General features: G+C 39.1%; 3 protein-coding genes across 3 annotated transcripts in view; 2 read left to right on the plus strand and 1 right to left on the minus strand.

Annotated features, from left to right (window-relative positions):
• LOC143302808 (uncharacterized) overlaps positions 1-21289 on the plus strand; it is a 36458-nt gene extending 15169 nt beyond the window's left edge. Inside the window, exons 4-5 of the mRNA XM_076619218.1 lie at positions 20146-20367; positions 20468-21289. Of these exons, the coding sequence (XP_076475333.1) occupies positions 20146-20210 (65 nt within the window). The 3' untranslated portion in view covers positions 20211-20367; positions 20468-21289. The remainder of the gene's footprint in view (positions 1-20145; positions 20368-20467) is intronic.
• On the plus strand, positions 5055-6076 carry LOC143302839 (uncharacterized). Its single transcript, XM_076619352.1, has 3 exons — positions 5055-5168; positions 5244-5315; positions 5394-6076. The coding sequence occupies exons 1-3, from the start codon at positions 5070-5072 to the stop codon at positions 5805-5807; spliced, it is 585 nt and encodes a 194-aa protein (XP_076475467.1). The 5' UTR covers positions 5055-5069; the 3' UTR covers positions 5808-6076.
• LOC143302863 (uncharacterized) lies at positions 8322-12982 on the minus strand. Its single transcript, XM_076619486.1, has 2 exons — positions 12466-12982; positions 8322-8755 (listed from the first exon to the last, which is right to left on the minus strand). The coding sequence occupies exons 1-2, from the start codon at positions 12980-12982 to the stop codon at positions 8736-8738; spliced, it is 537 nt and encodes a 178-aa protein (XP_076475601.1). The 3' UTR covers positions 8322-8735.
• Positions 21290-22574: the final 1285 nt, after the last annotated feature.

Genomic DNA, 22574 nt, shown 5'->3' on the forward strand with positions numbered 1-22574 from the left:
TTTTTAGGTTTTCGCTATCTGTATTATTCGAAGAACAGTGTTACACCTCCTTTTGATTTATCCATAATATAGTTATAACATTTAGTAACCTTGTATTTTGCACCGAGACAATTGAAACTAATTTATTCACTTATTTTAGGTAGCTGTCATACATTGTGTTCCACGAACAATGATCCATAACCTATACTTGCACGTACACTTTCTTGTATGTTGATCACTTGTTCACAAGGTAACTTTCACTTTCACTAGTTAATTGTTCATTGAGTTAACACGTTTTATATTTAAGCAATAATTGAAACACGTATAATAATTTTCTTTTTTCCTTTTAGGTGTTCGATATCTGTATTATTCGACGAACAGCACTATAACATATACTACCGCACTACGTTGCCCACTGAAATCGCTTTATTCATTGCTTATTTCGATTATGCGCTAGTTTTAACTTGTTTAAATGCACCGTTCGCGGAATCCCTTTTACTTCGATCTTGACGTTTTGGTTTTGCAAGATTTCTAGCACTTTGTATGGCCCAGTATATTGATCGGAGAATTTTCCTTTACTGGGTTCTTTTAGTAAATATATCGAATCTCCTATTTTAAAATCTGGGGGGTTGATTCGTCGGTCGTAATATTCTTTTGATCTTAGTTTGGATTTTATCAAATTTTCTCTTGCCATTCGTTGTACGGTGTTAATTTTTTCGAACAGATCTTCGAGATATTCTGCGCATGTTGGTTCCGTGTTCTCTTCGATTGTTACTTCACCAATAGGTTCTCTGGCTAGATGTCCGAAACTAATTTGTGCGGGGAGAATTTCGTTCCTTTCCTTCATTTTAGTTTTTATTTTGCGCCAAGGCACAGGTTTACTGACATTGATCCAATTATCCAATTGCTTGCTAATAGCATTTAAGATACAAATTTTTGAGAGTGCCGCAGCCATATTAACCCAAAAATATTTTGTATATAGTATAGTGTGATACCATCCATATTTTCCTGGGGGAATCATAAGATCAGCACTACTTACTATGTTACCTACGTCAAATATTAGATGTAGTAACCAATAAAGTATTTTTAATCCAATCATAATCCAATGGCTAGCATATTTATTCAAGTTTTTATATATATCTTCTACTGGTGATTCCCTGTTTTCTCCCTTTTGATTTCTTTGAGCTCGTTGAACTTGCGTTTCTTCAGCTTGAAAATGTTTAGAATCCTTTTCCTTAGTTACCCTTTTTTCTTCTTCATTTATTTTATTCGCAGCACCTTTATTTTTCTCTACCTTTTCAGGATGAATAGTTTTACTGGAAGTGCTTATTATAATTAAATTATTATTTATTTGTATGGAACGTTTAGGAATATTTTTGGTAGATTTGGAATTATTCTTTGAATTTTTATTACAAACCTTTTTGCTTATAGATTCTGTTTTGGATTTAGGGATAGCTATATTTTTATTTTCTATAGTGTGATCTTCCTTGCAATTTAATGATTTGGCTTTGAGTTCGATAAAGTTTCCTTCTGATGGTTTTATAGAAGTTTTTGAGTGAGATGCACTCGCTATCTCTTTTCCTATTATGGTTGAAACATTCACGAAATTCATGGAGTCTTGCTTTTGTATCTTTGCCAAGTCGAACGTGGAGAGGCGATTTGCACTTCCCAGCGGGTCCAATATCTCTGTGATGTTAGGCAGTGGATAAGCATTGCCTGTCGTCTCGTCGTTCAATTTCCTAGTTTCTGCTTTGTCTGAAAGTTCTTTGGCACTAACATTATTTATCTTGTTTGGTAACTCAGAAAATTTCTCACTCATGATCCTGTCTATGGCACCGTGCGTCCTTTTATTATTTAACGTGACATTATCCCTTATCACAGCAACGGAATGGTGTTTGCATTGAAAAGTTGATTGGTTGAAATGATCAGCATCTCTCTTTTGATTTAGATCTCTATCGAGGTATTTATTTATGCGTTTTTCTTCCCAAGTTATTGCTCTTGTTTCTTTCCTGACATTTTCTTCTATTCCCGGGTTGTTTAGATGTTTCTGCGACGGCGGTACAAATCTCCAGTCCTGGCGGTTGTTTACAGTATAGATACTATTGTATGGTGGATGAGCGTTGTTTTGGTTATAATTATCCGAAGGTGTCGGACGTTGGTATCGAATTCTATTGTTCACTTGTTTTAATTCTCGTGTTGCTTTCACGGCTTAGCGGTACGCATCGTCCAAGGATTGGTATCCTGCTATCTTTACTCGTAAATACACCTCGTTTGGGAGCCCCTTAACGAAAGCTTCCCTCGTGTCTCGATCTATTCTATCTTGAAATACGGTGCCGTACTCGTACCTTTCCCCGTTCATTATCGCCAGCCTGAGATCTTTGACGCGTTCTATGTAGTCCAAAATATCTTCTCCCGGTCGTTGAAATATTGTAGCTAATTCCCCTTTATATTCGTTAACCGTTTTTCCCGGACCGAACATATCTTTTAATTTATTCCCGAAATCGTTTAAACTTATTACTTCTGTGTCTTCTACGGCGAGAAACGCGTGTCCGCGAAGCTTATTCGTTAATAATTTTACTAACTGAGATTCTTGATGCCTAGGAACCATGTTTCGTGCACGCTCGCATGCTCTTAAAAATCGAAATACCGAGGGTCGATGTCCGTCGAACACTGGTACTGTCTCTATTGCATCTTTTAACTTAATTGATTGGGGATTAACTTCTATCGGTATTGTCGCTTGGGAAATTATCGGCGATGATACGGGTGTCTTGATTTCCTTTTTTATTTTCAGTGAACGCACATCGTCTTGTAATTTATTCATTGTTGTACTCATGTCGCGAAAATTCGCATCCCATGCTTTAAGTTTTTCCGATAACATCAAGATCATGCCTTTGTCCAACGATTCTAATTTAGTCGACATTATTTCTTAGGTATATATTTTATCGATAATCGTGACAACTTTAATCCCTTGTGGAGCGAATCGAACCGTTTAAACCAACTTTAATCCTCCGTGGAGCGTATCCCACCGCTGCCACCAAAAATTTATTACTTTACTCTGTTAGGTATCTATTTGTTTAAATCGATCAAATTTAAAGTTAAATTTTACTGAAAAATTTTTTTTTTATAGTTTGAGTTTTGAATTTAATCGGAAGGGAAATAAATTGAAATGATATTATTGTGTATTTAATACTGATTTAGATTTCTAATTAATACGGTAGTTGCTGCCACCAGAAATAGTCTAAGGACTATTTCAAAATATTTTATTTTTATTATTTTCTTTTACGCTTAATGGGTAGCGTTAACTGACGCTTAATGCAACTGGTAAACGAATTCCACTTTTCGGCTAACCTGCTATGCGCAGGGATACTAGCACGGGAGAGGATTAAAGCTGGGTACAATAAATATTTTTCCGCGTTGAACGGATTTTTATTTGAATGTAAAATGGCTTAGGTTATTATATATATATTTTATTAGCTAGATAATATATATTTTAGCGTTGCTGGATTGGATAGGAATGTGAGATTTTTCGTTGTTTTATATAAATTTATTTTTACGTTTGACTTCTTCTTCTCTTTTAATTTCGCTGTAGTAGTTTGCCGTTAGGACCGAAACTCAATTCATTTACTACGATGGATTCTGTCACCACGATTTTCTTGCCTTTTGAGTTTAATAATCGGGGATGATTCTAACGATCCTCTCTGTGTGGGACTCGTGTGATTTCGCAAGCCTTGCTCAAAGACGGGTAATATTTTACCAACAGTGGGAGGAGGAATGCGAAGATCGATGGGTGTTTTCGATAAGCGAAAACACCGTTTGCACAAGCCAACACAGCGAACGATCCTTTGGTTAAATTCTCGAAGGGAAATTGTTCTGTTATATCTCTCTTACAATCGCATGCAATGATGGCAAGAATATCAGTTAATAGCAATGCCGGTATTGTTCTTAATTTTCGATTGACCCCGACGATGTATTTAATAGTCCTTTCTGTGCGGGACTTATGTGATTTCGCAAGCCTTGCCCAAAGACGGGTAATATTTTACCAACAATGGGAGGAGGAATGCGAAGATCAGTGGATGTTTCAGTAGTTGAAAACACCGTTCGCACAAGCCGACACAGCGGACAACTCTTTTGTTAAAAGTTTAAACAATGATTCTATCTTCAAAACCGTTCACGAAAATAAAACGAAATCGATGATAGGAAGTTCTAATTCTATTCTCGAGGGCAACGAGATTACCAGAGAAGAAGGAAATTTTCAAAATTAATTTTCTTACCTTGAGGAGTAGGTGCTGTCTGGTGCCATTGCCTCAGCCGCTCCGGTGGTCGTCGAAGTTTTGTTGAGTTTATTATTTGAACTCGAATATAGTTTACTATCAACTCTTACTTTATTTATCTATTTTAATACAGACTGAGCAATTCACTTAGCTGGATTAATACCGCAATTACAATGCGCGTTTGTGTTTAAACGATGAAATGAGGACTTCAAAGATAAAATTTTCTTTTTACTTAGTCGCGACTCTCTTTTCTTGACCGAAAAAATTAAGACCCCGAAACGCAAAATACTATACAAAATTTCTAAACGCAGTGACGAGCGCAATAACGAACGTAGTAATAAATTAATAATGGGCCGTAATAACAAACGATCACAAGAATTATGAACAAACTAATGAGCGAAGAATAATGAGCCGTAAGGAATGAACACTATAAAAAATGAACGAACGCAAATTATAAGAAGAATGGACACTATAATAATGAACAAAGAATAATGAACCGTAATAAGAATGTTCACCAGAATAATAATGAGCGCTGCGCTATGTTGCTACGCTTATTTATAATGCCATCCCCCACGGGGTGGTGGTCCACTGGGGGTACGCTTCCGTGGGAATCGGGATGTTGCAGTTTGGGCTTCTTGGAATCGTACGTGACAAAATGCAAATTCCATATTTCGACTTAGTTTTTATCAGTCCTGTGTTCCGCTGAGCTAGCGTCTAGGAGATTTGAAGCATTCCACGCTGATCTAATCCTTTCCACGAGAAACTTCCACGTGCTGTACCGTGGGAATTACCGGTGTTCTTCGGCGCGTGGAAGGGCTGATGGCTGCAGCATCATTATCATTTCAATGTTTACTGGGTAAACACGCGCAGCTCCGCTGCTCTCCCATAACAAGGACCTCCTCCTTCGAGTTGTTTTGCGTAAGTTTGGATGTTTGCATATTAAGGTTGTTTTTGTGATTTTGATTGTTTTTTCCTTTTTTGCTATTTCCCTAGGCTTCGGTGATCGACGTTCGAACAATGTTTGCGGAGTCGTTTCCATCAGAGGTTCCTTTCCAGACTTCCCTGGTACGTATTTAGTCTTGTTTTTAGTCCGCTTGATTCGTCCTGTTTCGTTTTATTTAAAATATACCGTGTTGTTCTCAGCCCAAGCGAAAGAGGGATTCCGAAGAACCCATGGGCGACTCGGGAGGACCAATCAAACGCATGCGGCCCTGTAATAAACCACGAGTATCAGAGTGGTTGGAGGAACTATTCAACATTGGTGCCGAGGCCGTGTCGAAATTGGGCTTTGACGATTTGGTTACTTTCGACGAGAATTTCTTCGATGCAGAGACCGTCGTATTGGAGAGGGAACCCCCTCTGGTTGAAATCGTTGATACCGATCGTTGCGTGAAAGTTCGTTTTGCGAATGAAATTCCCGAAGAGGTTTTGGAGGCACATCTTCCTCACCATGCTTCTGGGAGAAAGGGAATTTCCCCTGTTGTGCGCTATTGGTGTATGCGTGAGTTCAGCGAACTTTATCCCAGAGCTCCTTGCTTCGATTTTGATTTAGTGTAGCTGCTTCAATTTCGTTGGTTCGCTGTTTGATGTTCCTTATTATTATTAATTTTTTGATGTATTTTGTTTTGTGTTCAATATATATATATATATATATATATATATATATATATATATATTTTGAATGTGATAGTGTTAGGTTATCTATTTTACGTTTGTTATTTTTTTCAATTTTATATTTCCCCCCTTTTAATTAATTATATATATATATATATTTTTTTTTACATTTGTAGTTGCGCATAGAATTTATTAAAGAAAAGTGTTAACAATGTGTTTTCATGATTTGTTTCTCGCGCCTGACTTTCATTAATCCCTAACATTCCTGTCGCCATGACGCGTGTAAATCCAACATGGCTGCTCATAAATGTCATCAGTAAAGTTTTTAGTGACGGGTCTTTAGTTTTGTTTGATATCGAAGTAATTTTTCGTCTGTCGCTCGTTTTTCCTTATTCTACCGCAATTAGAACATTTATTTATTAATATTGTTTTAAAGTGACAATAGTATAATATGTATATATATGTCGGAGATGAAATGAAAACCGGAGCCTTCCCTATGCAATTTTGAGAAAGCCTTTTAATGCTTTAGCCCAGATTTTATCATAACTGTAATTAAGTAATTGTCATCTGTAATTGTTTGACATTTGTGAAAAGCGAAAGTGGGTTCGAGGTGACAACTGGTCGCTGAACGTAGCCACGGTCACGGGATAAACGTTTTGCCTGACGAAGGTGTGGATCGGTTGTATTGTTCTCCCTAGAAATCACATAGAATTGTACTTTAGAGATGTCGATATAATGGGACACACGTTGTATGAGGAATCAATCTCCAGACAGAAACTGCCTAGCAACGGCGTTTGGATCTTTCTCGATGTTTCCAAGGAGTATATAACAAACTTTTGACAGATATTGCCTAGCAACAACGATTGGAACCTTCTCGATGTGTCCAGCGAGAATATAACAAACAAATGCAGTCGTATTACGAAAAAGATTTTAATCAGAGAGGCATTCGTGTGGTCGCCTTGGAAAGTGATACATCGAGTAATTTTTTCCGAGTGATTCAGCAAACGTATTTTTGAGTTATAAAATTGTTTAAAGTTTTCCCGTTGACCCCCGTGTATTCGTTTGAACCCCGGATCATTGTTTATAGCGTAAATTAAATTCAATATTTGTAAATTTATCAATCGTTAATTTTCATTATTCGTTAAATTAGTAAATCGTAAGATATATTATTCGTTTCTTTATTGTTCGATAAAACTTATTATTCTTTAATCTAATTAATAATTTAATTTATCATTTGTTAATCAATCATATCATTTACAAAATTCATTATTCATAATATTTGTAAAACCTTGTTTATTCGTGTAAATATATTCTCTGTTTTGTAAAACAATGGCTAATTCAAATGAAGAAACATTACGTGATTCAAATCTTCATATTAACCCGACATATATATATATATGTTTATGTTGTGTGTCACTTCAATATGGCTAATGTTTTGTAATTCTTCGATTGCGTTATTTATTGTTTTGAGTAGTTTATTTTATAGAGTATTCGATAATATAAATATATATATATATATATATATATATATATATATATACGTATTCATATGCATATTTCTCTTGGCAGTGTAGTATTCATACGAAATGAAATGTCAATTATTTATTTATCCTTTACCGGAATGTAGGCTAGTTTTAAGTATGTATCTTAGATTATCGGTTTGATAGAATTCGCACACATATATATATTTCTGACAATGTAACCTTCATTTCTTTAATAATACAATATTGTATGTTTTATGTATTCGTTAAACTATTAGTTTTTGACTTCATGTATACTTATATTTCATAAATTGATAATATTGTATTTATTGCATAGTATTGGAAGCACTGTCTCTAATATTTACTAGGTTATTACATGTTCGGCATATATGTTTATACTTATATGTAACTCTCCAAATTGATTGATTGAAATATATTTATATATATATATGTCGGGTTAACATTAAGATTTAAGGCGCGTAACGATTCTTCGTTTGAATTAGCCATTGTTTTACAAAACAGAGAGTATATTTACACGAATAAACAAGGTTTTACAAATATTATGAATAATGAATTTTTATAAATGATATGATTGATTAACAAATGATAAATTAAATTATTAATTAGATTAAAGAATAATAAGTTTTATCGAACAATAAAGAAACGAATAATATATCTTACGATTTACTAATTTAACGAATAATGAAAATTAACGATTGATAAATTTACAAATATTGAATTTAATTTACGCTATAAACAATGATCCGGGGTTCAAACGAATACACGGGGGTCAACGGGAAAACTTTAAACAATTTTATAACTCAAAAATACGTTTGCTGAATCACTCGGAAAAAATTACTCGATGTATCACTTTCCAAGGCGACCACACGAATGCCTCTCTGCATAAAATCTTTTTCGTAATCCGACTGCATTTGTTTGTTATATTCTCGCTGGACACATCGAGAAGGTTCCAATCGTTGTTGCTAGGCAATATCTGTCAGAAGTTTGTTATATACTCCTTGGAAACATCGAGAAAGATCCAAACGCCGTTGCTAGGCAGTTTCTGTCTGGAGATTGATTCCTCATACAACGTGTGTCCCATTATATCGACATCTCTAAAGTACAATTCTATGTGATTTCTAGGGAGAACAATACAACCGATCCACACCTTCGTCAGGCAAAACGTTTATCCCGTGACCGTGGCTACGTTCAGCGACCAGTTGTCACCTCGAACCCACTTTCGCTTTTCACAAATGTCAAACAATTACAGATGACAATTACTTAATTACAGTTATGATAAGATCTGGGCTAAAGCATTAAAAGGCCTCCTCAAAATTGCATAGGGAAGGCTCCGGTTTTCATTTCATCTCCGACACGGCCATACTGACTATCACACGTCCTCGTGTGCAGCTAAAATACAGAGTTTTAACATTAGACTCGGTGTAACTGATATTATTTACCATTCGATTAGATGTTCCAAATAAGTCAAGGGTCCAATTCAGCAACAAGCTCTGTTCAAAAATTTGACAAGCAAGGAAATGAAAAAAGAACTCAAATTAGTGTTATAGTTTGTATTCAAAGTACCAGTTGCACTCCGTAAATCACCAGTCAGACCGCAATGACACGACAGATCATTTTCGACTCCACACAAAGATCTCAGTTTGTTGAATCGCATAACCACGTTGGATGCATAACAAAAAGCACAAGACACCAGTGAGGATATTATAGAAAGCACAGGGCACCAGTGAGGATATTATAATAAGCGCAGGGCACCAGTGAGGATATTATAATAAGCGCAGGGCACCAGTGAGGATAATATAGAAAGCGCAGGGCACCAGTGAGGATATTATAAAAATACAAGCACTACACTGGGAGTATTATAAAAGGCGCATACACTACACTGGGAGAATTATAAAAGGCGCACACACTACACTGGGAGAATTATAAAAGGCGCATACACTACACTGGGAGTATTATAAAAAGGCGCATACACTACACTGGGTATATTACTATGACCACAATGCGGCGTTAATGATTCCCAGAGATCAATGTGCTCGCATCGTTATTATCACCGTCGCTGTCATCACCGCAGACATCCAACTCAGCAGGAATACAACCATCTGGCATCTTTCTCAACTTGTCGTGTCTATCCTTATATGACCGTTTGCCATCTAGAGTTTTTAAAATATATCTATCCCCCTCTAAAACTTCCGTTATCACGAATGGACCCTTGAATTTCGGATCTAGCTTCGTTTGGTTTCTCTCCTCGTTCTTACGTAACACAAAGTCACCGAGATTAAACCTAACTATCTTCGCTTTCGTTTTGTCAAACCGGTCTTTATCATAACTGGCGCAAGTCTCTATGTTCCGTATCGCTTGTTGCCTTACATTGAAGATGTCTACTTCCTTTTCCTCAATATTATCAGGCAACAATAAACCGTAGGGCCTAGCTGCCTTCCCAATTAATAATTCCAGAGGACTTGATTTGGTTACACGATTGGTAGTGCAATTCAAGGCCAATTGTATCTCCCCAATCGCGTCTTGCCAAGATCGCCCGGTCGTTTCCACCGTCGTTAACATATTTTTCAGCGTACTCATAACACGCTCTACCTGTCCATTGGCCCTACTCGCACCAGTTGCTATTAAGTGAAGTCTAATATGTCTATTCTGGCAGAAATTTTGGAAATCTTTACCCGTAAAACACCTTCCTTGGTCTGCTATTACCCGGCAGGGATTGCCGAATAAAAATATAGCGGACTTAAGTGCTATAATGGTATTAAAGGAATCTAATTTACGAGTATGATACAGGTATACAAATTTCGTGAAAGCATCAACTAAAACAATGATATACTCTTTCGAGTCACTCTTACCACTTAATTTACCCGTTATATCCATGTGTACCGTATGCCAGGGTATGCTGGTCTTAGGTATGGGATGTAGTTCAGCTTGTACTTTACCCGAACTAGCCTTCGAAACTCGACAAGCATGACAGTTCTCAACGAATTTGCGAACATATTTCGCCATTCCTTCAAACCAGTAATACTCGTATAGTTTCTCAAGCGTTTTATCCCAACCTAAGTGCATAATGGACTGATGCACATGATTAATGACGGACCACCTGAAACCCCTTGGGACAATGGGCAAGCAAAGAGTTCTACCTTTTCTCTGTATTTTCCGATGGAGTGTACCAGACCGTAATTCATACGTATTCGCAATATCTTCCGCGAGCTCTTCATTTTGCAACTTACGGACGATCTCAGAGATTTGTGGGTCGCGACGTTGTTCTGCTAACAACCAATCATCGGAGATTTCAGATAGATTGATTTCTTTCTCTACAATTTTGTTGATCGTACGGTGATCCAGATCTACGGGATTTCTCGAAAAGAAATCTACATGAGCCATTCGTTTGCCTTCCCGATACATAATGTCAAAGGTAAAAGTTTGCAGGTAAGCCCACCATCTGTAAACCCTGTCATTTAAATGTACCTTGTCACTGGATGCCTTCAGAGAATTACAATCAGTGACAACAAGAAATTCCCGACCGTGCAGATAGTGACGAAAATGCTTGATGGCGTTTACCACTGCCAGCGTTTCTAACTCATAAGAATGATATCTAGATTCCGCAGGGCTAGTCCGCTTGCTATAATACTCAACTAATCTATTTTTACCTTCGACCCTATGCATTAGGATAGCCCCAAATCCTTCGGAACTAGCATCCGTATGTAGTTCTATTGGATATTTGGGGTCAAAAATCATTAGCACCGGCTCATTGGTCAGAATAGAAATTACTTTTTGCCTAATTTTTTCATGTTTATCCGTCCAATTTATGTTCTTGCTACCGGAAGTGAGAGCATACAAAGATTTCATTACCTGTGAGAATTTAGGAATAAATTTTCGAAAGTAAGAAGCTAAACCAATGAATTGCCGGAGCTGTGTAACAGTCGTTGGTGCGGGCAAAGAGCTCAAGGCTTGTACTTTACCTGGGTTTGGTCGGACTTCTCCGTTATGAATCACATAACCCAGATAAAGTACTGACGTCTTCAAGAAAGAACATTTAGAAAAGTTGAAAGAGAATCCGGCGTTTACGAGGGTATCTAGGACGGTGTTTAATCTTTTTAACGCCTGATCTATCGTATCGGCAATAATTAAAACATCATCCAAATAAACGACAACATATGAATAAGCAAGATCACCTAAGGCATTGAAAATGGCCCTCTGAAAAACAGACGGTGCATTCTTCAATCCAAACGGCATCGTCATGTATTCATATTGACCATCAGGAGTAACGAACGTGGTATATTCAGTCGAATTCGGGTGAATAGGAATTTGATGAAACCCGCTGGCCATATCCAGGCTTATAAAGTATTTCGCCCCTCTCAGTCTCGCGATCTGGTCAGCTATGAGAGGAAGAGTGTACCGATCCGCGACGGTGTTTTTATTTAATGCTCGGTAATCTACACATAATCTATCTGAACCGTTCTTTTTTTTAACAAGTAATACAGGGCTTGCGAATGGTGAATTACTCGGTCTTATGATTTTTGCTCGGATCAGTTCACCTATCCTCTCTCGAACTATTCCCCGCTCCTCCTCACTGAGTCTATAAGGACTTCGTTGCACAGTAACGTTGGGATCAATTAAACGAATTTCTAATTGACCCGTATTTACACGATTCCGCGGAAAACCCGTAATAAATGACTCTTTGTATTTCTCAAGAACAGAAATCAATCGATCTTTATCGTTACCAACTACATCAGTGTCGACCTCATTAATGTTGATCACATCTTCCGCGACTCTGCTACAAGCGTTAACTATTTTTGTCTTACAAATATCGACACTGTTTCGTGTAACATTCACGTCAAAACCTTGGCTCAAAATTTCACGACCAATCATGATATCGTATTTTAAGTAATTATCAGAAAGGGCATGAAAAGTTATCTCCAATGTAAAACCGTTAATACATACAGTGGATAAAATCTGAGATGTACTGTTGACACAAGTATTCCCTATGCCTCGCATTACTACTACATCAGTCGTTCGTTTGCCAGAAAATTTCGAAGCTACGGATTCTTTGATTAATGAGCATTCGGCTCCGGAATCGAAATAAAATGGGTACGACTCACCCAGATGACTTAATTTACCAGCTGGAGGCTCTACCACACAGGAGTCGACTCGACGTTCATTCTTGAAGCCGGATTTTCTGTTCTGCAGTTGTGGACAATCAGGTGCGATATGACCCTCCGCACGACACTTGAAGCAAACCACCTTGGACGATGAAGCTGGACGGTTTCTTTCCTGGTGTTGTGTATCCTTTGTATCCTTTGTATCCTTCGTATCCTTCCGCTGTTCACTACGCATCCTCTTGCGACACTCCGTTATTTTGTGTCCAAGAGTACCACAATAATGACACTTCACCCGGTAATGCGATAACTTGCGTCGTTTAACTTCAGGTTCCTCCGATGTATTTCCTAACAAAGTTGCCGGCAGATCGTTGTAAGGATAAGCTCTCATTTCATCATAAAATTGTTCCTCCGTCTTGATATTATTTGCGAGCGTTAATCGATGAAAGCGTTGATCTTGTGAGTTTAGCATATAAAGAGTTAAGGCATTGAGTACTTCGGGCATCGTTAGATCTTGCATCTTCATCTGCAACATGGAACGGAGGCGACTACCGTAAGCTCCTAGAGTTTCGGTCTCCGTCGGTCGTTCTCTGGACATCCTTATTAATGCCGTGGCGGCTGTCTCTCTGCCACCAAAACGCGAAAGGAATTGTTCCTTAAACGTTGGCCAGGAAAGCTTTCCACCGCGCACTATTTGTGAAAGCCAATGTGCAGCAGATCCCTTTAGGGCACGATTTAAAGCAGAAAGTAACACACTATCTTGCATCGGATAGTCTTTCAAAATCACATCTGTGTATGAGCACCACGCGAATGGGTCAGCGCCCGTAGCTTCAGGATCAAAACGTGACAACATTACATCCTTAGGTTCCATACTCGACTTTTGCTCCCTAGGCTGAGTCATCTGGTTCGTGATTTTCAGGAGTTGTTCCAAAGTGACACTTGGGCTTGATCCCACTTCTGATGTCGGGTTAACATTAAGATTTAAGGCGCGTAACGATTCTTCGTTTGAATTAGCCATTGTTTTACAAAACAGAGAGTATATTTACACGAATAAACAAGGTTTTACAAATATTATGAATAATGAATTTTTATAAATGATATGATTGATTAACAAATGATAAATTAAATTATTAATTAGATTAAAGAATAATAAGTTTTATCGAACAATAAAAGAAACGAATAATATATCTTACGATTTACTAATTTAACGAATAATGAAAATTAACGATTGATAAATTTACAAATATTGAATTTAATTTACGCTATAAACAATGATCCGGGGTTCAAACGAATCCACGGTCAACGGGAAAACTTTAAACAATTTTATAACACAAAAAAATACGTTTGCTGAATCACTCGGAAAAAAAATTACTCGATGTATCACTTCCCAAGGCGATCACACGAATGCCTCTTTGCATAAAATCTTTTTCGTAATCCGACTGCATTTTGTTTGTTATATTCTCGCTGGAAACATCGAGAAGGTTCCAATCGTTGTTGCTAGGCAATATCTGTCAGAAGTTTGTTATATACTCCTTGGAAACATCGAGAAAGATCCAAACGCCGTTGCTAGGCAGTTTCTGTCTGGAGATTGATTCCTCATACAACGTGTGTCCCATTATATCGACATCTCTAAAGTACAATTCTATGTGATTTCTAGGGAGAACAATACAACCGATCCACACTTTCGTCAGGCAAAACGTTTATCCCGTGACCGTGGCTACGTTCAGCGACCAGTTGTCACCTCGAACCCACTTTCGCTTTTCACAAATGTCAAACAATTACAGATGACAATTACTTAATTACAGTTATGATAAGATCTGGGCTAAAGCATTAAAAGGCCTCCTCAAAATTGCATAGGGAAGGCTCCGGTTTTCATTTCATCTCCGACATATATATATTCCTGGCGTTTCAATTATTTTCCCCTTTTGTAGTTATTCTTATTTCCTGGTTTATTTAGAATTGTGTGTATATGTATTTTGTTTATTGGTTGGATCCGTTAATCGCCCTCGTTTTGTTAATCCTTCCTTTCGTTTCGTAGTGCCGTGTGTTCGTTTGTGCATTAAAATCCTTATTCGCGTGTTTTGTATAGAATGGTTTTCTTGTTCTTGTTACGGCGCGTGCGGAGCGCGGGACGTGACATCCCCGCCCTTGGAGTTCAAATTTCCAAAGGAAATTTGACTGATGGTATCTCTGAGTTCGCTCAAGGCGGACGTAGATGTCGTTGGTAGTTGAGTGACTACCGGTGTTATCGATATCCCTTGAGGTTGTGCTGTTTGGTCATCGATATTTCGTCTTCTTTTGAGGTATAGTAGCGGGTGGGTGACTGAGCCGCATATTGCTCCTAATAGAGCGATTCCACATTCGTAAGTTTCACGTAACTGGTATCCCTGTGCGGCTATATCTATTATTGTTTTGATTAGTTTAAATATTGCGAGTGTTCCAAATATTGCTGCACTGACAGTTCCAAATTCCATAAAAGCAGTCCATAAGCTTGATACGGTATTTTTCGCTATTGTCGTTAATGTGTTTTGTCCATCATTCCCAGGATGTTTACTGTTCCAGGGACGATTGTTTTTCCTGTTGCTCCTCTGGCCAATGCGTTCAAGACTGCAGATTTTCTGCCGGGAACATGACGTGGTCCCGTAGTGCATCGAGGTCTTTTGGGTATATATTCCGCTCGTGGCCAACGACGATGGTGCTGAATATCGCCACGTTTGGCGCACGTCCGGGCGGAGTTCCTGTGGTGCGATTCCTTTGCCAAAAGGGTAGTTCCGAGTAGCATTTTGTTGTATGTCGTACCTTTACTTGTACCGGAATGCATTTGACTATATGGACCGCTTCTCCTGCGATCAATGTTGAGAAATGTTAAGTTGGTATGATCGCTGCTTACTACAAGCTAAGTTGGTACGACTTCTAACGACGCTCTTTTGTCTTAGAAGTCGACCACATTGTTCTATTGACTTGGAGATTCCTGTGTGGTAAGACGTGTTATAAGACTGAAATATATTGGAGAAAACGAATCTAAGTGAATCGTTATTTTATAAACCCAAAACCTTATTAAATAACAGGTTATGGGCCCAGAGCAGTAAACTGCGGGGAAAAACGGTATTATTTTTTTGAGTTTTTTGTGTTTTCTAAGACAATCCGAGAAGAGACCACGCCATGGCCGATCACGACAAAGTAAGTGATGTGGACAGCGATATGAAGCCGGTCCTAAGAAAGGGGAATTACGAGTATTGGAAGACAATGACGGAAGCCTCGCTAATTTTCCTGGGTTGCTGGGAGGCAATAGAACCAGGATTTACGGAAGCGCAAAGGCTGGACCCAGAATGTATGAGGAAGGATAACATGGCACGTGCATATCATTTCCGACATATTCGCCCCGAATATATCGGAGAAATTAAATCCTTGAAGACAGCGAGGGATGGAAAGGCGCTAGAGGACGTCCATGGAAGGTCCACGTCGATGGACACTGTCCTATGCATACGGGAACTGGGTACCATAGAAAAAACCCCGATATGGACGTCGCAAAATACTGCGGAAAGATATACGATCTGTGCGAAAAAATTTCCAACGCAGGTTTAAGAATCGAAGACCACATGATGGCGTGTTTCATCTTAGCCGGCCTCGTGGCGGACCCAAACTACACGACATATCTTAGGACGGTAAGACTCGATAAGAATCTAACCTCGAGGGTCGTGAAATCCGATCTCCTACTTGAGGAAAGGAGAATGGAAGCGGCCATGTGTCCCTCCGAGAAGAACAGTGCAATGGCGGCTTGCAAACAATCGAAGACCAAGCCCCAACAAAATCAAGATGGCGCTAAGAAAAAGCACAAAAACCCAAAGGATAAAAAATGCTATAAATGTGGAAAACGAGGCCACATATCGTACAACTGCCATGAGGGAAAAGAAGACAAGGAAGAGAAAGACCCAGAAAACAAAGTGGAGAAAGGATCGGAAGATAAACCGAGATCCAAGGGACTTATCTCTACACTGGCTTTATCATCTATGAACCACGTGGAAAGGGACAGGATCAGCTATCTTGACTCGGGAGCCTCAAACCATATGACCCCGGATAGGTATCGGTTCGTGGACTTCGTGCCTGCGACTGGACAGATCCGGATTGGTAAGGGGTACCTGGAAGTCAAGGGAAAAGGCACGATCGTCGTGAAGATGACCAAAGCCTGTGGCGGGTGGAGTCTATCCTTGTCGAACGCCCTGTGGGTGCCTGAATTAGATGTAAATCTAACCTCGATCAGGCAATTGGCAGTGAAAGGCGTCACCACAGTGTGTACGAAGGATGAGGTCGTCGGCACACATGATGATGGGGATGTGGTATTTAACTCAAAGGTAGGAGACAACGTGTACTACCTAGAGACAATACCACCTGAGAGGCATGTAGCAAACGTTTCCATGGAGAACGATCAAGAAGAACCTGGAAATGACGACGACCACGCCGAGGTTATTGAAGCTAAGGCGTACAAAGGTATCGTGTCATGGCATGAGAGGTTAGGTCATCTACATGGGGATGCGATGAGAAAGATCCCTGTGAGGAACGTGAAGGAGGGCTCTAGGATACATGGGGAACCATGCGGGGTCTGCGTGAAAGGGAAAATGACAAAAGTACCATTTCGGAAGACAGCCCACCACATGTGTCAACGTCCTTTAGAAATAGTTCACAGCGATATTAGTGGCAGAACGCAATGCAAGTCGCTGGGCGGAGGTAATTATTTCGTAACGTTCATAGATGATTTTTCTCGTTTCATGCACGTCAGAATCATCAGTAGGAAGAATGAAGTACTCAAGTGCTTCAAGGAGTACCAGGCGGAGGTGGAGGCTTTACACCAATCCAAGATAAGTGCCCTTCAAACAGATAACGGGGGTGAGTACACAGGAGAAAACTTCGAGAACTACCTGAAGGAGAAAGGCATCTTACACAGGAAAACTGTTCCTAGAAACCCTGAACAAAATGGGGTCTCCGAACGAGCGAACAGAACCCTGGTCGAGATGTCCAGATGTTTACTCATCCAATCTGGACTCCCTGACTATCTGTGGGGGGAGGCTGTGAACACGGCATGCCACATAAGAAACCTATGCCCATCCGCTGCCATCGGAGACAAGATCCCACTGGAATTATGGAAGGGTAAGGGATGTGACCTCCAAGGGGAGATAAACAGACTGAGAGTGTTTGGATGCAGAGTCTGGTATCTAAAGAGTCCAAGCGGAGGAAAATTCGAGAGCAGAGCGGATGAGGGGATATTTGTGGGATATGACAGACAGGTCAAAGGTTATAGAATTTACCTACCGAAGATCCAAAAGGTGATAATATCCTGTCATGTCAGGTTCGAGGAGAACACGTTTCCCTACAAGAGCGCTAAGGCGGAAACGAACCATATAAAGGATAAGTCCTCGGAATGGATATGGGATGTAGAAACCTTTGAACATAGGGGAGAAGCCGGTCAAACTGACGTCGAGACACAGAGTGACGGAGAAAACGACGAAGGGGAAACCGACTACTTTATGGACAGTTTAACGTGTGAGGACAATCCAGTGAATACTGTGAGTGTACCGTTTGTGCCGAGGAGGTCGGCAAGACTACACAAACCAAGAATATGTGATTGTTGTGCTCACACTGCGACTGTTTGTAAAGCTCAAAACGTGTGTGTACCTGTGAATGTGTATGAAGCCCTGAGGGGGCCAGACGCTCAAAAATGGACTGATGCAATAAGGAAGGAACTAGACAATCTAAAAAGTAAAGATGTGTGGGACATTGTGCAAAGACCCTTAAATAAAAACGTTATAGACTGTAAGTGGGTGCTTGTGATAAAGAGAGACCCTGATAGGTATAAGGCTAGGCTAGTAGCTCGGGGATTCTGGCAGAGGCCTGGAGTAGATTATTCAGAAACCTTTAGTCCAATAGTAAAACGCAGAACTCTAAGAATTCTGCTTGCTCTATGTGCGGAAAATGAGTGGGTTTACGAGCACATCGATGTGGAATGTGCGTATCTCAACAGCCCTCTGGATGAGGATATATACATGGAGCAACCAGAACTCTTTAGAGTTCCAGGTAAAGACAGAACTAAATTTGTGTGTAAGCTCAAAAAGAGCCTGTATGGACTGAAGCAAGCTGGAAGAATGTGGTTTAGACACATCAATAGCATTTTAAGAGGTATGAGTCTGAACCCATGCTTGAGTGGTCCATGTGTGTATGTGGATGCGTCTAAAAAATTTATTGTAGCTGTGTATGTGGACGACATCCTTGTGTTTGGGACGAATGAGTGGATTGAGATATTCAAAACTAGGATTAAGGACAAATTAGATGTTAGAATGCTAGGTGTAGACACTCAATTTCTGTCCATCCACCTGAGTAAGCCAAACAGCACCACTGTAGTATTCGATCAATCTGTACAGATAGGTCAAATGCTGGATCTGTTTGACATTACTCGTGAGGTTGGGGTGGTGGGAGTGTCGACACCGCTAGCTAGAGAATGTGAGGCTGGTTTTGATATTGAACGTGATGAGCCTTTCGACAGTAAATTATATGAACAAGCTGTGGGGCACATAATGTATGTAGCTACTGTAAGTCGTCCTGATGTTGCGTGTGCAATAGGGAAACTAAGCCAAAGATGCGCGAATCCGACTGTATCCGATTGGAAAGCAGTGAAGCGGGTATTCAGATATTTACTAAAGACCAAAGACTTGAAGTTAGTATACCAAAGGACCGGGCAACCTCTGAAGGTGTTTTGCGACTCGGATTTTGCGGGTTGTACGGTAGACAGGAAATCCAGGAGCGGGTATGTGTTCATACTCGCTGGTGGTGCGATATCCTGGCTATCCAAAAAACAACCGATTATAGCTCAATCGACGTGCGAAGCGGAATTTGTGGCAATGCAGGAAGCAGCAAGGGAAACAGTGTGGATTTCTTTACTGTTAAAGGAATTGGGTCAACTGTCATATTGCCCTCGCCCCTGCAAGATATTCTGCGATAATATCGGAGCTATTTCATGGTCAAAGGACGAAATAGTTGCTGAGAGTTCTAAGCACGTCCAAGTGCGTTACTTTTACGTTAAGAACTGCGTATCGAGGGGGATACTAGATTATACTTATGTACCTAGTCCTGAGAATATGGCTGACATTCTCACCAAAGGCCTAAATAGGATTAAGACTCAGCAATTTACCAAAGCTATGGGGCTTCTAGAAACTAGCGATCAAAGGGGAGTGTTGAGAAATGTTAAGTTGGTACGATCGCTGCTTACTACAAGCTAAGTTGGTACGACTTCTAACGACGCTCTTTTGTCTTAGAAGTCGACCACGTTGTTCTATTGACTTGGAGATTCCTGTGTGGTAAGACGTGTTATAAGACTGAAATATATTGGAGAAAACGAATCTAAGTGAATCGTTATTTTATAAACCCAAAACCTTATTAAATAACAATCAAAGCCATGTGTCCTGGGTTTTGGTTATGGTGTATGCAAATTCGTCGGGCGGTGAGTTTGCCAAGCTTAAAGCGTTCTCTATTAGTTTCTTCTGTGTGGTGTATCTTTGCGTCAGTGTATCATGGTATAATGTTTTCATTTCTCCAGTTTTCACTTCCCCTCTTTTAATTATTTATTGAATCGACATGTTGTATATTCAAACAATAATTGGAGTACACATAATGATTTTCCCTTTTTCTTTTTAGGTTTTCGCTATCTGTATTATTCGACGAACAGTGTTACACCTCCTTTTGATTTATCCATAATATAGTTATAACATTTAGTAACCTTGTATTTTGCACCGAGAAAATTGAAACTAATTTATTCACTTATTTTAGGTAGCTGTCATACATTGTGTTCCACGAACAATGATCCATAACCTATACTTGCACGTACACTTTCTTGTATGTTGATCACTTGTTCACAAGGTAACTTTCACTTTCACTAGTTAATTGTTCATTGAGTTAACACGTTTTATATTTAAGCAATAATTGAAACACGTATAATAATTATCCTTTTTCCTTTTAGGTGTTCGATATCTGTATTATTCGACGAACAGCACTATAACATATACTACCGCACTACGTTGCCCACTGAAATCGCTTTATTCATTGCTTATTTCGATTATGCGCTAGTTTTAACTTGTTTAAATGCACCGTTCGCGGAATCCCTTTTACTTCGATCTTGACGTTTTGGTTCTGCAAGATTTCTAGCACTTTGTATGGTCCAGTATATTGATCGGAGAATTTTCCTTTACTGGGTTCTTTTAGTAAATATATCGAATCTCCTATTTTAAAATCTTGGGGGTTGATTCGTCGGTCGTAATATTCTTTTGATCTTAGTTTGGATTTTATCAAATTTTCTCTTGCCATTCGTTGTACGGTGTTAATTTTATCGAACAGATCTTCGAGATATTCTGCGTAAGTTGGTTCCATGTTCTCTTCGATTATTACTTCACCAGTAGGTTCTCTGGCTAGATGTCCAAAAACTAATTCGTGCGGGGAGAATTTCGTTCCTTCGTGTACAGAGGTATTATAGGAAAACATAGCTAATTCTACCCATTCGTCCCAATTTTTGGAATTTTCAATATATAATTTGAGATATTCTATCGGCACGTGGTGAGATCTTTCGATTGAACCGTTACTTTGTGGATGATATGCCGTCGTGGTATATTGTTTGATGCGGAATCTCTTTGCTACTTTCTTCATTAGTGAGGATGTAAAGTTCGTTCCTTGATCAGTGAGAATAGCTCTCGGTGACCCGAAACGACAAATAAATCGCTTTACAAAAACGTCCGCTATCTCGGTTGAAGAGATTCCTCCTAGTGGAATCCCAGTTGAGTATTTTGTTAATAAGTCTTGGATAGTTAATATATATTCGTTTCCCCTTTGGGTTTTTGGTAATGGACCTATAATATCCATACTAACCTTATCGAACGCTTTACCTGGTGTGTCTGTAAGTACCATTGGTTGCTTTGCTTTTATTCTTGTGAGTTTCTTCAATTGACATTCCTTACATGTTCTTACGTAATCTTGAATTTCCTTTTTCATATTTTCCCAATAGTAATGTTGTCGTATTCTTTGATAAGTTTTTGTTATTCCTTTGTGTCCTGCTACGTTTGATTCATGTTTTTCTCGTATTATGTTGTTCCGCGCTTCCACAGATGGGGTAATTACTTCCCCAGTGCAAATGGTGATGGTTAAGGTTTTTTCCATAAATATTTCCTTTAATTTTCTGATTGTATATCGCCAGGGTATTTCCTCCAAGTTTCCTTTGCTAATGCTGAACGAAGTTAACTGTTTTTCATTTACTGCGTCTAATAGAGATCTTAGCGAGTTTAATAAATTTTCTGGTGTTATTGGAATATTTCTATTTTCCTTTATCGGTAGGAATACAATGTATTTTCCAGAATCGTAATTCAATCTTGCTTTTTCTAACATTAAATCTTCATAACGAGGTAATTTTCCCGTTTCCTTCATTTCTAAGGCTCCTTTATCTATCGGATTGCCATGTATATCTATAAATACTACTTTATGGTCATTTACTCTCGCAATTGAGTCTCGGGTTTCTGAAATTCTTAGTTCCGCAATTATCGTAGGTCTCGTGTCCTTTTCTCGTTGTTGAATTAGTTCTGGAATTACAGTGGAGGTCTCTTTTTCGCTTGTTGTATCCGTGCCTTCTTTTTCTCGATTGGTTATTTCTCTATCTGTACTTACATCGATTTCTGCTAATGCTTGGTCTAAATATTTTATGGGGGTTTCTTCTCTTGTAAAATGTTTTCGGGTAAAACCCTTTCCTTGATTTTTAGAATCACTGGATTGAGGCAAGACGTGTGGTTTAGCTTCGAATATGGGAGAGTCTTCGGTTGACGTATCTATTTCGAATCTTTTTGAGACAGGATAGCGAATCGGTGAGACTTCCTCTCTCTTTCTGATTGGTAAACAAACTTCCGGAGGGTTCCTAGATAATGCGTCTGCGTTTGCGTTCGCCCTGCCTTCTTTGTATACAATATCAAATTCGAAGTCCGATAACTTCAATTTCCATTTCCAAATTCTTGAAGTAGGATCTTTGATAGAATGCATCCACACTAAAGGTTTATGATCGGTTACGATGGTAAACTTTCTTCCGTAAAGAT

The sequence above is a fragment of the Bombus vancouverensis genome, chromosome 6 (assembly GCF_051014615.1).
Source record: "Bombus vancouverensis nearcticus chromosome 6, iyBomVanc1_principal, whole genome shotgun sequence".
Taxonomy (NCBI): domain Eukaryota; kingdom Metazoa; phylum Arthropoda; class Insecta; order Hymenoptera; family Apidae; genus Bombus; species Bombus vancouverensis.